The 15,000-nt window shown below is 44.7% G+C and overlaps 1 protein-coding gene across 5 annotated transcripts in view; it reads left to right on the top strand.

The window, feature by feature from the left end:
- Positions 1-6,108: 6,108 nt before the first annotated feature.
- The window catches only part of tshz1 (teashirt zinc finger homeobox 1), a 37,345-nt gene continuing 28,453 nt past the window's right edge, over positions 6,109-15,000 (top strand). The window contains exons 1-3 of one of the 5 annotated variants that reach the window (XM_077009844.1): positions 9,152-9,277; positions 9,518-9,766; positions 10,240-10,787. In XM_077009844.1, coding sequence (XP_076865959.1) covers positions 10,748-10,787 — 40 coding nt within the window. In that variant the 5' untranslated portion in view covers positions 9,152-9,277; positions 9,518-9,766; positions 10,240-10,747. Of the gene's footprint in view, positions 6,225-8,161; positions 8,305-9,151; positions 9,278-9,517; positions 9,767-9,853; positions 10,105-10,239; positions 10,788-15,000 lie in introns of those variants that run through there. The other 4 variants (XM_077009847.1, XM_077009842.1, XM_077009843.1 and 1 more) reach the window with 4 other exon arrangements.

Raw genomic sequence — 15,000 nt, 5'->3', positions numbered from 1 at the left:
ACTTTGAGTCCATTTGATTAAACACGTTTGAGAATAGCGAGACTTCATTAACACTGAATTCTTTTGAATCTCAATACGACACTGTAATGTTTAAGTCAACTGTCAAACATTTAGCGCATCACTAAACCAAAGCTGTGATAACTGCGTAGCTGTACACTGTAGACAGATACACTCCAAACACTCAGGGATCAGTATAAAAGCATTTCTACTGTAAGCATGAAGTCACCTTAAATGAGATCTTTTAAAATATGTAATCATTACCAACATGGCCCCTGCTGCTGCATATTAATGACTTTTCTCAAGGGAAAATGATAGCACTGATTTGTTTCAACATTGTCACTTACTGATTGATTATCAAGTGATTAATGTTTTAATTTTAAATGCAGCCATGGCAGCCCGGCTAATATAATTCTCAGTTTTAAAAACAACTTAATAGCCTAATGAGAGAAAAAGGAATGATCATTTAAAACAGATGAAGTAGCTTATCACCTACAATTATAACTTCTTGTTCCTTTTCTGAGTGTGTGTGCGCGTGTGTGTGTGAGTGCATGCATGCACGTGCGTGTGTGTGAATCTTTTAAGCAGCTCACACTGATATCATGTGTGTCAGGTATGGAAACACTGGCCTCTGAGATACAACGGCGTGCCATCACAACTCTGTTCTTCTGTCTCTCAGTAAAACAAAAATCCTGCTCACACTCCTGCCCGCGTTATTTATTCAGAGGACAATTTATGGACGACACTTCATAAAAATTAATCAGGGGGTTTGACTAATGAAGTCCCGCCTCCCTCCTCCTCCCCAGTTAGAGCGGAAGTGGGGCCGTGGTCGGACGGCGTCTTCACGGACACGGCTGTGTCACTGGCTCTGATTTAAAGTGCTGGGGAAGGCAGCTCCTCCTCGCACTCACCGCAGTGGCAGAGCAGCGCCGTGTGGGGAATTGATACGGACCAAATTCCCATACGCGCGTTGAGACGTTTCTGTTAGCTAACCTTGAGAAATTATGAGGGGGATATAAAATGGTGGGAGATGTGTGTGTGTGTGTGTGTGTGGGATGTGTGCAAGAGAGAGAGCAAGACAGAGAGAGAGAGAGTGTGTGTGTGTGTGTGTAGATTTATGTGTGGGTGAGTGTGTGTGAGAGAGGGAGAGAGCGACAGAGAACCAAAGGGATATTTCATACAGGATTATAAAAACATACAAACTGGAGATTTTACAGAATGTCACCCAGTCAACCACCAACCCAGTCGGTGATACGAGGTGACTGTGATGGGGTGACTGTGATTAATTAATGTAGTAAGAGTGAGTAATTGAACCAGAAGCAAGAAAGTTTATGTATTTGTGTGTGTGTGTGTGTGTGTGTGTGTGTGTGTGTGTCCATCAGTGTGTGTATAATGTAGATAAAGGCTGAGGAATTGCAAATGTCAAGGAAAAAAATATATATAAATAACAAACTTCAGTAGCCAAGTGTCGTCGGAGGAAACTGTGGTAGGCGGAATCAGCAGTGTGAATGACCACTGGTGGGCATGTGTGGGGGGGGGTCTGCCACACATGCAGCTGCTCCACTGACCCTGAGCGGCCAGGAAACCCAGCGCCCGGCACAGAAAGGAGCGGCATTCATCCCCACGGTGCCCGCCACCCCGCTCCTGGGCGTTTGGACCGGCTCCGTGGCCCTGGGTGGCCCTGGGTGGCCCCGGCCTCGCGGGCCTCCCTGATCAAAGGCGTGAGGCGTATAAAAGGCGTTTATCTGAGTGAGTGTGCTGCTCCTATTTCTGGCAGCGAAGGCGAGGACCTGCTGGATCTGAGAGAGGGAGGCTGCAGTGGTGGAAGGCCTCCAGTGCCTCCACACTGTTATATAAACCAGCCCCTATAAAAACACCCCTTGACTGCTTAATGGTGTTCAGCGAAGCCAGAGTATCGGCTAATTTTAGCCTGTTTGCAGCCGAGACACTGAGAGGCTCTCCTTCAGAACACCACTAACCTGAAGAGTTGAGGCTTCGCCTACTCACCCTGATTCTAGTGGAATTCTCGGCGTTGTTCCTTAAATCATATCATTTGAGTTTTCGAATTTGGAAATGCGTTTCAGTAAAATAAAAACCTATGAGGAATTGTATTAATAGTGCATTAATAGTGGATGAACATCAGAGAAGATTCTTAAACTGTGGCTGGAGACATGTAGTGCTGGAGAATAAAGTGTGTGTGTGTGTGTGTGTGTGTGTGTGTGTGTGTGTGTGTGTGTGTGTGTGTGTGTGTGTGTGTGTGTGTGTGTGTGTGTGTGTGAGCGTGCGCTGAGGTTCAGGATCTTCTGGTCTTTTATGTAAAACCTACGTGTGAGAGTGGAGGCAGGAGCTTGAGGAGACGTGTTTTCCTTTGTTCCATCAGGAGCGGAGAGAGACGAGCACTGCGAACCCCTCAGGCTGCGCGTTTGACCGGGGCCGCAAAACACAAACAAAAACCGAACCGCAAGCTCCTTTTGACCTTCGTAAAGCCCGCGTGTCGGCCCAGGCGCCTCGCGCCACTCTTTAGTCCTCGATCGTAACATCGTAGTAATTACAGCAAGGAAATATCAAAGAACTACATATTTTTTTTCATCCTCATTTGTCATTTACAGCAAGAGGTCTTTTATCACCCTTAGTCCTTCCAGCATATTTGCCTGGCCAAGAGTGTTCTGTTAAAATGGTCAAATTCAAAAATTTTATATATGAAAAAGGTGACATTGAAAATGTTCGGTATATTATAAAACAGAATTATAAAACACAATTATAAAACACAATTACTGCAAACTGTATTGTTTTAGCTGACTGTTATTAACATATTCCGCATCTTGTCTGTGTGACAGAAATACTATTTTACTTTTTTCCTCTCGGCGCAAAGCCGACTCCTTCGGACGTCGCGTTGGGTGGAATGCGAGTGCAAACCTTCCACGAAGCCGCCGTTCGTCCCAGGTTGTGTGGAGGACGCTGTCTCTCCGGCACAGCCGATCAAAGAGGCGCAGCGGATTGGTAACTGAACCTTTCTGAGTTCGTGCCTCCCCCTTAATGGCTGAAAAATGCTAATTGGCTGGAGACTGCATGTGTCAGACCAAACAACAGGAACAGGGGTGCTGGGCAGAGGGCACTCCAGCTGGATGGCTCTGGAAACCAGGAGACCTCCAAATGTGTTTCCAGGAGCCCATGGCATGCTGGAGCTGTCGTGGACGCCCAGCTGCATGGAGATGCTCGAGAAGGTGCAGATGATGTAGGTCACCTGATCGGGACGCACGCGGCACACAGACGCGTGAGGCTGGAGACAGCGGGCTTCTGTGCGGGGCGACGGCACCCTGAGCTCACGGGCCGCATTACCGCTCCGCATCGTACGTGACGCCGCCGAACCAGCTCTTCAACCATGACTTGTGGAAACTGTAAAACTAAAACGTCTTCGGTGGAGGTATTTCAGCACAGTTTGGGCTGACAGTATTAACAAAACTGCAAGAACAGGAAACAATTGTATTTTTAATGTGCAAATCTTTCATTGATGAACATTCCAAATGAACTTAGACTGCACAGCATCCCAAATGCAGAGTGGAGCACATTAGCTGTACACACTATTGATCCCAACATCACAACAACATGTGCAGAACATGCACAGACATCATATATAACATAACCTGCTGGCCGCTGTTATTTTTTTCCCTTTGACTTTTGCCTGAGAGTGAAGCCTGCATTAGCATAACCAAGGCTAAACCAGCACTTAATCAAATGCTCAGTGTTCATCACCGCGCGTCGGAGAATATTCCCCAACTGTCTGTCAGGCTCCAAACACAACTTATTCTCGCTCTGCTCCCTGCAACGCTAAAAGTGTCACGCTGGAAGTTCTTTGCACAAGCTTGCTCATCAGTATTTTGTGAAACTAAAAGAGTAATGAGTTATGCAAAGCCATGATGGGTCTCTCTCTCTCTCTCTCTTTCTCTCTCACTCTCTTCTGATGGATCTGACATTTTAATTATCCTCCCTTATCTGATGGATTTCCAGATCTTCCTCATCACATGGCGCAAGGCTCATCCTTTTATTTTTTCCCCCTCTTTTTTATCATATATCCTTAGATTCTGCCCATCAGTGAACTTATGAACATCATTTGGTCTTGAATGACAGCTGAAGATTCAATACATTAAGGAATAGTTTTTTATCAAAAGTTTCAAATCTTTCTTCTTCAATAAGGGTCTGTTTCTTTGCATGATAAAGAGGAAAAAATTACTTTGCATGATAAAGTATTTATAAAAAATAACGTAATTGTGATCAACGAATATTCTTCCCCCAGGGATTCTGTTCAAATGTCCCAGTCTTACCTGGATGTAGAAATGGTATATTTCACTTAAGAAATTAACTTTTTATTTTTTAAGGCTGTAAAACTTAATATACTTTTATTTTTATTTTTTTGCATTTTAGAGTTCATGTTTGACTAAGTCTGACATTAAAACAAAAAAGAAGTAAAGATGCATTTATAAAGAACAGACACCATTACGTGGTTTAATGTAGTCCAGTATTTATTTTTTTGTGTGTCTTTAAACAATAAATAGACCATCATTAAATATTTGTATTAAATATTTAATTCCATTCTTCTAAGGATAAAATTATTCTTAATAAAGTAAACACTAATAAAGCGATAGAGAAACACATTTACCTTCCTTGGACAGTTTTAATAAAGGAATCTGCTAGAGGATCATAAATATTAATATCAACATGTTACTAGGTAATTGTAATAAATATTACTACTATGAAAAACTCAACAAAGCTACACTTCAGAAATTAAAACAGAAAACAAAACAGGCAAAAACATTGGATTTACAAATTGGACCGTGGACACGAGCTCCATGTGAGCAGTTGGCTTCAACCATGATACACTTGTGTTATTTCAACAGCTACAAGTTCAAACGTGAATTTATTAATGTGAACGAACATCTGGTCTGCTGTGTTCAACAGGGTCTTGTTCCCACTTTTGTTTGTAGGAGCAGCAGTATGAGAGAGAAAAACAGGCAACAGGGCTCCCCGCACCGAAAACGTCGGGGGACAGAAATCGTCGTAACATTGTGGAGGACGCAGCACGTTCACCACTTGATTAGTTCAGCTGCTCATAACACATCTCACTTCACATAGTGGCTCAATGATGTTTGGTTATTGAGCCAGTAATTCTGTTAGGAGTCGGTGGAAACATTTGTAAGTGACAGTAGTCACTTCGGTATTAATGCTTCTACTACTGGTCAAGCTGGTACCATTTATCATGAATGCTCACTGTAAGGGGGGAATGATACGTTTGTTCTTGCTGTACCAAAGACAATGATGAACTTTTTTATTAACTAGCCTAGTATATAAAGTTCCAGTATATTTGTAGACTGCAAGATATTTTCACACAGAAGATTTAGGCAAATCTGGAACTAGATTTCTATATTTAATGAATATGAATTAAATATTACCATAAATATAATGCCGATGTTTTATCAGAAGTCAGCATAAAATATATATCTCATGCATAATCATATGCTTTTTTTTTTTTTTTTGCTTTGCATTTAGAGCATTTCAACTGTAGGAGGGAAAGGCTTGCTGGGTGACAGTACTGTAAGACCTGTTGAGGGAGCTGGTAGGTGTGTCGTGATGTACCTTTGACCTCTGACCTGTGGCGGGCTGTGCTGTCCTTTCGGGAGGATGACGTCAGCACCTAGAAGAGGGAGTATTGGCAATGATTTAGACTCAGTTAAATGGCCACCACAGATTCACTTCAAGTCAACAGCAAGGCTGAGTGGGGCAGTGTTTTGCGTAGAAGGCCTCAAATCTAAACAACCATCCTTACCAGGCTGTTCAATCAAACTAAAACCGACCATGTGAAAGCGATGAGATCCAGATATTCAAGAGTATGCATTAACATTTTGAGCTGCATTTTTAAGAAGAAAGCATAGTTTGATTTTTTTTTTTCTTCAAACCTTGTCATTGTGACGGTGTATTCATGGTGGCGGTGGTGGTGATGGTGGTGGCGGTGATGGTGGTGGAGGGGATTATTGTTTATAAATGTTTAGATCTTGACGTTCATGTCTGTGGACGTGCCTGGTGTGGCTTGCCGTTGTACGTCTCGCGACTGGCCAGGATGATGGTGCTGATCTAATGTGACGAGCCGCACATGAAAAGGACTCCTTCAAAGAGCAGCTCTTCACATCTCCCACAGACCTTCACGCCCAATCCCGTCACTGATCCGGCCCGAGGTACCTCGCTCTGGACACCACTTTGCCAACAGCAGAGACTTGCAACATGCAAATGCCTTTAAGATCATAGAATTAATGGGCCTCAACAATTGTCAGCCATGTCAAAGTTTAAATGCGAAAATATACGAACAGGCTACACAGGTTCACAGTCAATCAGCAGGACCAACACGGAGTAAACACTTGATAAAGCAGAAACTGTAAATACTTCATAAGAACGTCTGGGCACCAGTGTGCATGAAGCAATATTCCTTCTCTCCTGTAATTTCTATTGCAGAGACAGACAGGGACTGTAGTTTTTAAAAGCACATAAAATGGATGTGATTGGTTCGGCTATTTCCAGCTTGGTCTAGTGGAGATTTATCATTAACAATGAAAAGTATGCTTTACGCAGCAGACGTTAAACGTGGTAACGATAGCTTCGTGATGCTGTGTAAGGTCAGAGTGCTTGATGTGTTGGGATGTGTCTGTGGTACAAAGATTTGTGTTCTTAAGCCCAAAGACAACTGGTAGGAAAAATAGTCCCACATAACACAGACATGGACAGTCACAGATGGATAAAAAAGGAAAGAAATATACATCTATCTCTCTCTCTCTCTCTCACACACACACACACACACACACACACACACACACACACCTTTACACAAATACACACAATCATGAACGTAGCCTATACACACACACACACACACACTTATTTGTCTTCTTTAATTCATGTAAACAAATGGCTCTAAAAATTGTGATACTTAAACTATGTAAAAACAAAGTATTGATCTCTTTGTGTATGTTTGTTCTAGCGTGACTTTCTAACTTCACGAGAGATAGAGTGGCGTTAAAATGTCCAAAACTAGCATTAGAAATTATAAATCTCTGTAAGCTGCTAGCTTCCTGAGTAATGGAAAAATAACCATTCATAAATAAGTTACCATTTTAAGTCGCATTCAGATCATCTCTAGTTACTTAGATACAAAGACACAGTAAAGGCGATACGCTTCGACACCTGTACGGTTAACTAAAACAGCGATTTTATATCTAAATAGAGGTCATCTTGACCTCCGTGTTCCTTGCGCCTTTAAAACAGTCGTGTCATTGGGACATATGTGACCTATTTTTTTCTAATTTACTAAACCTTTTAGTCGGGTCGGTTAAACAGTTTTCTAGAAAAAGTTTAACACGATAAAATAACTTTATGCACGTGAAAACAACCACGGAGGCAATGTACAGTGACTGGTATTATATAGACAACTGCGCGTCACCCAGTGGCCCTGCGAGCTACCTCTGTACTTAATCACTGATCTGAGCAAGACTGATTCGGAATCATTTTATTGATTTCACATAACTACTGAATAAAGTTGGAAAATAAAGTTTGGGTTTCGTCCGACAAAAACTGTTTTTAACATTTTTGCAAAGTAACTGACTAAAAATTGGCGCATTTCTACCCGAAATATGTAGGCTAATATATTTAAATAGTGCAAGTTGAAATTGTTGTATTCAACAGTTCGACAAGATTTTGGAGACTTCTAATAATAATGATAGATTAATCCTTAAAGAACGTAATAATAATAATAATGACACTACTATTACTATTACTAATAATAATAAAATTTTTACTTTTTAGCAACAAATAATTCTGAATCATATACACATGTATGCAAATATACAAATATAAAATCAGAGAATGTTACGGATATCCTACTAGCTATAAGAAAATGAAGCAAAAAAAATTGAAAAGTCTTTTTTTATAATTACGGAATTGCTGTTGAACAGTAAATATTTAGTTGTTGTTGTACATAGCTGAAGGCGAGGCTGGTGGGTTTTGTCCTAATCTTGCAGCTACTCTGAGCGGTGTGTCGTGCCAGCTCTGCCTCCCCGGTGAGCTTGTGATGGAAGGCTGGTGACGTAAGACACATCAATAGCGACAGACAGATCGCCGCATACGCGAGGATGGATAGATCGACAGATGCTGGGGCGGAACTTAGAAATATTTCCACATTATTAGCCTCTACCGACAGGCGCAGCGCGTAAATGATCACTAAGATTGCAACTGGCAGTATCTCGAGGATGTGTTGCCCCGTAAAAGGTAAGCGACGTTTTAAACGCCTATAGCCGCAGAAAAGAGTCCATTTGGTCGTAGACCGTATAGAAATGTCACTGATTTACTGGAAGTGAAAGCGCTTTAGAAAACTGCATGCGAATTAAGTTACCGTTTCCACATTCGCAGTAATATTTATCCAGAAATGCAGGCGAATGTTTACACTCACCGGGCTCTAAAACCGTCTTGAATCGCTCCGGTATCCGGTGGAATAAGGCGCAGCACGGTCCTTGCGCGCGGTGCTCGGTGAGGTCGCGCGCTTGCAGCAGCCGTGAGGAAGACTCCTCAGATCCGTTAGAAGGGAGGTGCATCTCCACACTGCTGTCGGGGCGACGTGGGGCTATTTCAAGGCCACACACAACTCGCTCGGCTTCCACGTTTCCCTCGTGTGCGCTTAAAAACACAAACCCACCCTCTCGCCAACTTAGGAAGGGTGGACATTGCGTCAACGGTGAAAAAGACGAGCTTTAGTTGAAAAAGTTCACCTTTACTTCGGCTCTGGTTTGACCAGGTGGTCGGTCTCAGCAAAGTGCCGAGTATAGCTTATACATCTTTTGTCAGTCTTTACTTCATAGGCACTGTAGTGTTTAATGCGATGAACACGTTATTTAATTTATGGATGTTTTGCGATTGATGAATAAGTAATGCGCACCGATGGAGAGAGACTCGCTGCGGTCACACTGAACTTATTCCAGGAGTCCCTCCCCTTTCTGTGCAAAGTGTTCACTTCCTAGTAAGGTGTAACGAATCAATCTGCAACTTCCAACTGTCTTTTACGGGGGTGGAAAGAGGCGAGGAAATCATATATGAAATAACGCTGAAACTACAGTACTTGTTACGATAGGTCCTTAAGTTCTTGTATTCTTATGCTGAACGATACGACAAGGATGAAACTGTTTTGACTATTTTGTTACTATTTACAGTTTAATAACTGCCGACACGAGAGGAGTGAAACAATTAAGTGGGTTATTACCACATTAATTAAACATAGTGAAATAATAACAAAAATGTCTTAGATAGCAGGCTATATACTTGCTTTCGGTCACTGTGTGTGTGTGTGTGTGTGTGTGTGTGTGTGTGTGTGTGTGTGTGTGTGTGTGTGTGTGTGTGTGTGTGTGTGTGTGTGTGTGTGTGTGTGTGGTGTTTGCACGCAGCTTCAACGCGTGTGCAGTCTAAAGTACTTTTTCGTGTTGTCCGATAGAGAAATGACTAAAAGGCAGAGACAGTGTGGACACACTTGAGGAGAAGCGTCTCGTCGCCGTGGTCTCTCTTTGTTGAGCAGCAGCGCCGTATGATTAAAAAAATCGACTACGGCGGCGTTTGTTGTCGAATACATTCGATAAAAGTGAATAATCGAAACGATCCCGTCTCCAAAACGCGGCTTCCTTGACTTCAACCGATCCTGGTTGGGAGGAGGGAAAGAAAACAGAACAATTAAAAAGATTGACAGGTAGGTTTTCACTGTCAGAGTGACGCTCCTGGAGGGGTGGGGTATAGAGGAGCAGGAAAGGCAACTCGATGCGTCTGTCTATCAGTTGAGACTGTCTGAAACGCTCTCGCATCTTGAACGTGCGATACATATTTGAGCGGAGAGCCGAGACCGGAGCCCGTTTCTCTCCTCTGTAGTTTTATAAAAGACTATTAGTTTGCGTCCGTTCTGCGAAGGAGGCTCGGCTGCGTCTGCGTGTTTTGTGTTGATCTCGCCCTGTGCGCGTCGCCCGAACCGTCCGTCCACATGCTGGCGGAGCGTGGACCCACACTCTCTTGGTGAATATCGGAGGGGACGTGGTGAGCTGGACCGAACCTCCGCTTGTGTGGGGGGAACAGACCGAATACCGTCGAGCCTGTTTGATGTGCTGCTGCGGGTGAAGTGACTGACATTAACCATCTCCTGTCTGTCTTTCTCCGTTTGTCCGAGTATAGAGCTCAAACCGGGAGGAGCGCCTGGACGGAAATACAGTTGGACGGGTTTTCTGTGATTGTGGAAGTTTCCTCCCTTTCTTCGCTACTGTACTGGTGAACATCTGCTGGTGTTTCCGTGATCTTTGGATGCGAGCGGAGAGAATGAACAAGGCGGCTTTTACAAACGATTATGTTGTGCGCCGTTAGACTGGACGGGAGATATCGCACTTCTTGGCAGTCATGCAGTGAGTTAATAAACGTGTCAGCCACAAATATCTGCACATGAACATTTGTGTCGAAAGCATTTGGTCAGTAAACAAACTTAAATATTTTTTTGAAATCTATCGACTCTGCTGAGACTTTAATCGACCGAGTGACTTTTTAAAGGAGAGGGGAAATAAACCCTGGTTGATTCAACGCAAAGGAACGACTGAATACAAGATTCAACATTTTTCCAAATCATTTATTTTTTCGTCGCCGATATTTTGATTCTGCATGAAAAGTCAAGTGGAAAGAGTTGGAGACCACCATGCCGAGGAGGAAGCAGCAAGCACCGAGGCGATCTTCAGGTAAGCCGCGCGGTCTGGCGAATCCCCCCCCCCTCACACACACACACACACACACACACACACACACACACACACACACACACACACACACACACACACACATACAGATACACACACATGGGGTTTTGGGGTTGTAGTAAGTCTCAGAGTGAACCACAGTAGCATTCATTTATAAAACAAAATCAATGGCTTGGCCACCAACACTCACGACCCACAGGCCATCTCACAAAAGAGAAGATCTGGTCGTACTAGGGCAACGGGTGTTTTTAGGGTGAATTACTTGGTGTTGCGCTGTAAACATGCTAGTAGCGTTAACTTTAGTTGAATTTACCTGGTAAGATTTTATGATTAATTGCTTTTTTTCAGCTAAGCTAAAATACGCCAAAATCCAGGACAACACCCCAGCTAAAATGGACTTTCTAGAGTTTTCTAACCCTTCTGTTTAGCCGCGGATTGCCGGACTTGATTTGATGCTTGATTGATCGGCTGTCATGTGGATGCCTTTGATCTATTCATTCCTGATAACCATCAGTGAATCATTCACCATGGAAACGCGCATGCGCTCGGCCGCCCTAGACACTAAGGACAACTTTTGCCCCCGCTGTGGGGGAGAAAAGAAAGGGGGAGACATTCTTGTACTTTTTTTTTTCATCTCAGAGAGGGAAAGAGGAGGTTGCTGGGGCGTGTCGAGATCACAAAAAAGTAACACCCCAGAACATCTCCTGCTTGATAGAAGATACTGATTAGGACCAGAGTGTTGCTTGAGGCTCTTCTCTGTTGAATACATTCATGGAGAAAAAAAGCACATAGTTTATGAACTAGCAGTGCAAAAACACTCATCTCTTTGCAGTTAGCCTCACATGTTAAAGGACCTCTATTTGAATTTCTCCATTGACTGGTCTTACTATCAAGACTCGTTTTGGGATAGAGAATGTAGTTTAGCAGTGGGTGTCTCTTGCCCCGGAGAGGGGCAGGTCTGCTGCCCTTCTAAACAAGCGCTCCCTCTGAAGGAAAAAGCATCATCATTGAGGGTTTAGCACAAGGCACTTTGGCAGCGTTTAACCCCAGAAGTCTGGGGGAATATCAGTCACGCCATGTAGCTCCTGTGATCAAGTTCGCATCGTTCAATATTAAAGTGCTCTGAGGTGGGAAAACAGACCGGACTGACATTGCGGGATGTTGGGTCTGAAAGGGCTTGTTTTACTTGTGGAACTTTCCCGGCAGCGTAGACTGTCCTGAAGAGACAGTGGCTGGGAGATAGTAACTGACGCGTGGGTCTGAGATGGCAGCTGGTAATCTGAGCGGGCAGGTCCTGCACCAAACAAGCCGTCGAGCGTCCCCCCCCCGCCTCTGCTGAATATCGATTTAATGGTCTTGTCTTTTGACAAGCACATACATCGTTGGCTGTAATGGTCAATCAGGATTTGGCAGGCCCGGTTTCCCATCAGTCCTGGAACCAGACAGCTCTCCTCGCACGATCGAAGCGAAGCCGAAGGGGGTCCGCTCGACACGGACGTGGGGTGGATCCCATGGCAACCCCAGGGCAAGACGTGAGAGGGTCTCCCAGAGAAACGACCCGTTTGTCAACGTTTAGGCTGGCGCGCGTGATTTACTACGTTAGATTTCTTTAAACGAAAAATTAAGACTCAGGCACTGAGGTGTCAAAACCCGGGGGTTGGTGGTGGTGGTGGTGGTGTGTGTGTGTGTGTGTGTGTGTGTGTGTGTGTGTGTGAGTGTGTGAAGGGATCCCATGCTTTGGGCAGCCCTGATTATTTTTGCTCGCTGCTTGTTTTGTGCTCCTCTTTGTTGTGTTCTGGCTGGCGTTATTAGCGGGGCTCAGTCCGGCCGCTCCAGGGCGGGTGGGCCCACCCAACACGGGCCCTGCTCCAGCTGTTCCCATTTGCTACCTCCCCACTGAAGCGGACGCCGCGGGCCTCCCATGTCGAGCTCGCCTCCCAGATTGCCGGCCGAGGAGAGCACGGCACGGCCCCACGTCTGCGTCCGGGGGGCCGACCGCGTCTGGCCGACCCCTGTGGTCGCCAGGTTCTCACAACAACCGAGCCCTCTGTGCGTCTCTGTCTGCAGGCCCGCTCCCGTTGCGACGCGAATACAGAACTCTCGGTTCTCCTGCGTTTTCCGCCTGTTTTTGTGTGGATTCCTGAGTTGCAAGGTTGCGCGTTTGTTTGTGTTTGGTTCAGATACGCAGATACCAGTAGATCCAGACAAGAAAGCAGTACGGTGTTGGATTAAAAACAAAAAACACAACCACCACCTCGTGCGAGGAGCAAGCTCAGTGCTTCGGTTTGAACTAGTGCAGGGAGTCGGTAAACCCTGCCTTTTCCTGAGGACGAAAGGCTTAATTATCGGGGGTGGTGGGGGTGGTGGGGGGGTGGTAACGGTCGGTCTGCTGCTTTCGTTAGATAGGGGCCCCTAATTATCTGAGCTTCTGATGGATTTGTGACAGCCCCTAACGATTAAAGCTGACAAATTCAGCTAGGTGTCCGGTAGGCAGCTGCCTTGATGTAATCAAGCTGATATTATACAGTTCCTCCAGCCTGTAGTGGCGCATTAACTCAATTTTCTGGCACAGGTGACAAATGGACTTTGCTACCTGACTAATCACGTCACCGTGGTGATGCTGCCTAATGACCTCGGTAATCCTGGCTCTTAACCGCACCGCTGGGCCCAGCGAGGCTCCCAGCCAATCAGGGCGTGCGCTTAGTCAACACGCCGCCATTATCTCTGTGTGTTAAAATCACCGCCATTCCGTATGTTAAACTCTCTAGTGCTCCAGCACCACTCGGTGAAGACAGCCACCTGAACACCGTATATACTGAACATGGCCCTGTTTGACCAGTCAGCACAGCGGACAGGAAGAAACAAATACGTAGTTGTTTATTTAGGATCATGCACAAACATGTTGTCTGTTTCCGTCTCGTTTACTGTGCCTTTCCACCGCTGTTACGGGAGTAATGTCGTTTGTGTTGTAGCTGCAGTGATTGTGTCTGATTGCTGTAATGCAGACAGCAGCTCACACGTGTGTTCATGCTGTCGTCCTTTATGATCTGATGAAGGAGGTAAGAGAGCAGCCCTGTGTTTGGCCTGTGTTGTGTTGGGTGTGTGTGTGAGACAGGTGTGTGTGTGTGTGTGTGTGTGTGTGAGATAAAGGTGTATAGCAGGGCAGGGCTATACATTTTCCCTATGGACTGTGTAGTGCTTTACCCATAAAGGAGCCTCTGTTTATACTATTTGACCTTGACTGATCTTAATCACAGTCGTACATTTACAAAACCATATTTGAAAATTACACACGTATATTTAATAAAAAAGCAGGAATGTTTGTAAAAAGCAGCGATGCTTTTCAAAGATGGCAGAAAGGAAATACATTTTTTTTTAACTCTAGAAATGTTTACATTCTGACAGATGTCTCTGCTGCTGTGTGTTTGATTGGCTGATTTATTTCCAATGACTTTCCAGTCCCCCTGCGGTGTGATTGGTAGGTCGTCCACAGCAGGAGACGGTACACAGCTCAGCTGTGAGGGCTCTCGACCAGTGGGCCTTAACGCACGTATGAAGCAACTTGCTGTCATTAATAGGTGACATTGACCTCTTTAGTCGATACTCGTGTTTACGCCCACCACTCAAGAGTAATAGTTTAATTTGCATATAGGGGGAGGGATCGTACCCAGTGGCCTATAGGAAATCAAAGTGTATCCAGCTGCTGGGGCTTATGGGAGCAGCTCCCCGTTTGCCTCAGAACGCGGAGGTTGAGTTGAGTAATGAAGATAAATGACAGGTTTTATGGGAAAAGCAAGGATCGAAATAAAAATATGTTCCAGCTTATGGCCAAGAGTATGGCTGCGCTGTGCTGCAGTAAAGATACAGTGAAACTGTACTGCAGTAAAGATACAGTGAAACTGTACTGCAGTAAAGATACAGTAAAACTGTACTGCAGTAAAGATACAGTAAAACTGTACTGCAGTAAAGTGATCCTGGAGTCTAATGAGCTTTTACACGATTGGGAGTTTTTAGTTTCCACATAAGTTATGTCGGCTCACCGTCTGTCCTCCGGCTACATTAAGGGTCTCTCTAGACTGCTTTCTCATTCCGTGTGTGTGTGTGTGTGTGGGGAGACACAGAGAGTGTGTACCTCCTGTCGCTCCACACTTTGGTCAGAAAGGAGGCAGCCGGGAGGCCGGGAGGCCGGGAGGCA

The sequence above is a fragment of the Brachyhypopomus gauderio genome, chromosome 6, assembly GCF_052324685.1.
Source record: "Brachyhypopomus gauderio isolate BG-103 chromosome 6, BGAUD_0.2, whole genome shotgun sequence".
Lineage (NCBI taxonomy): Eukaryota > Metazoa > Chordata > Actinopteri > Gymnotiformes > Hypopomidae > Brachyhypopomus > Brachyhypopomus gauderio.
Note: the sequence above shows the minus strand (reverse complement) of the source record. Positions and strands in the feature narration are given on the sequence as shown.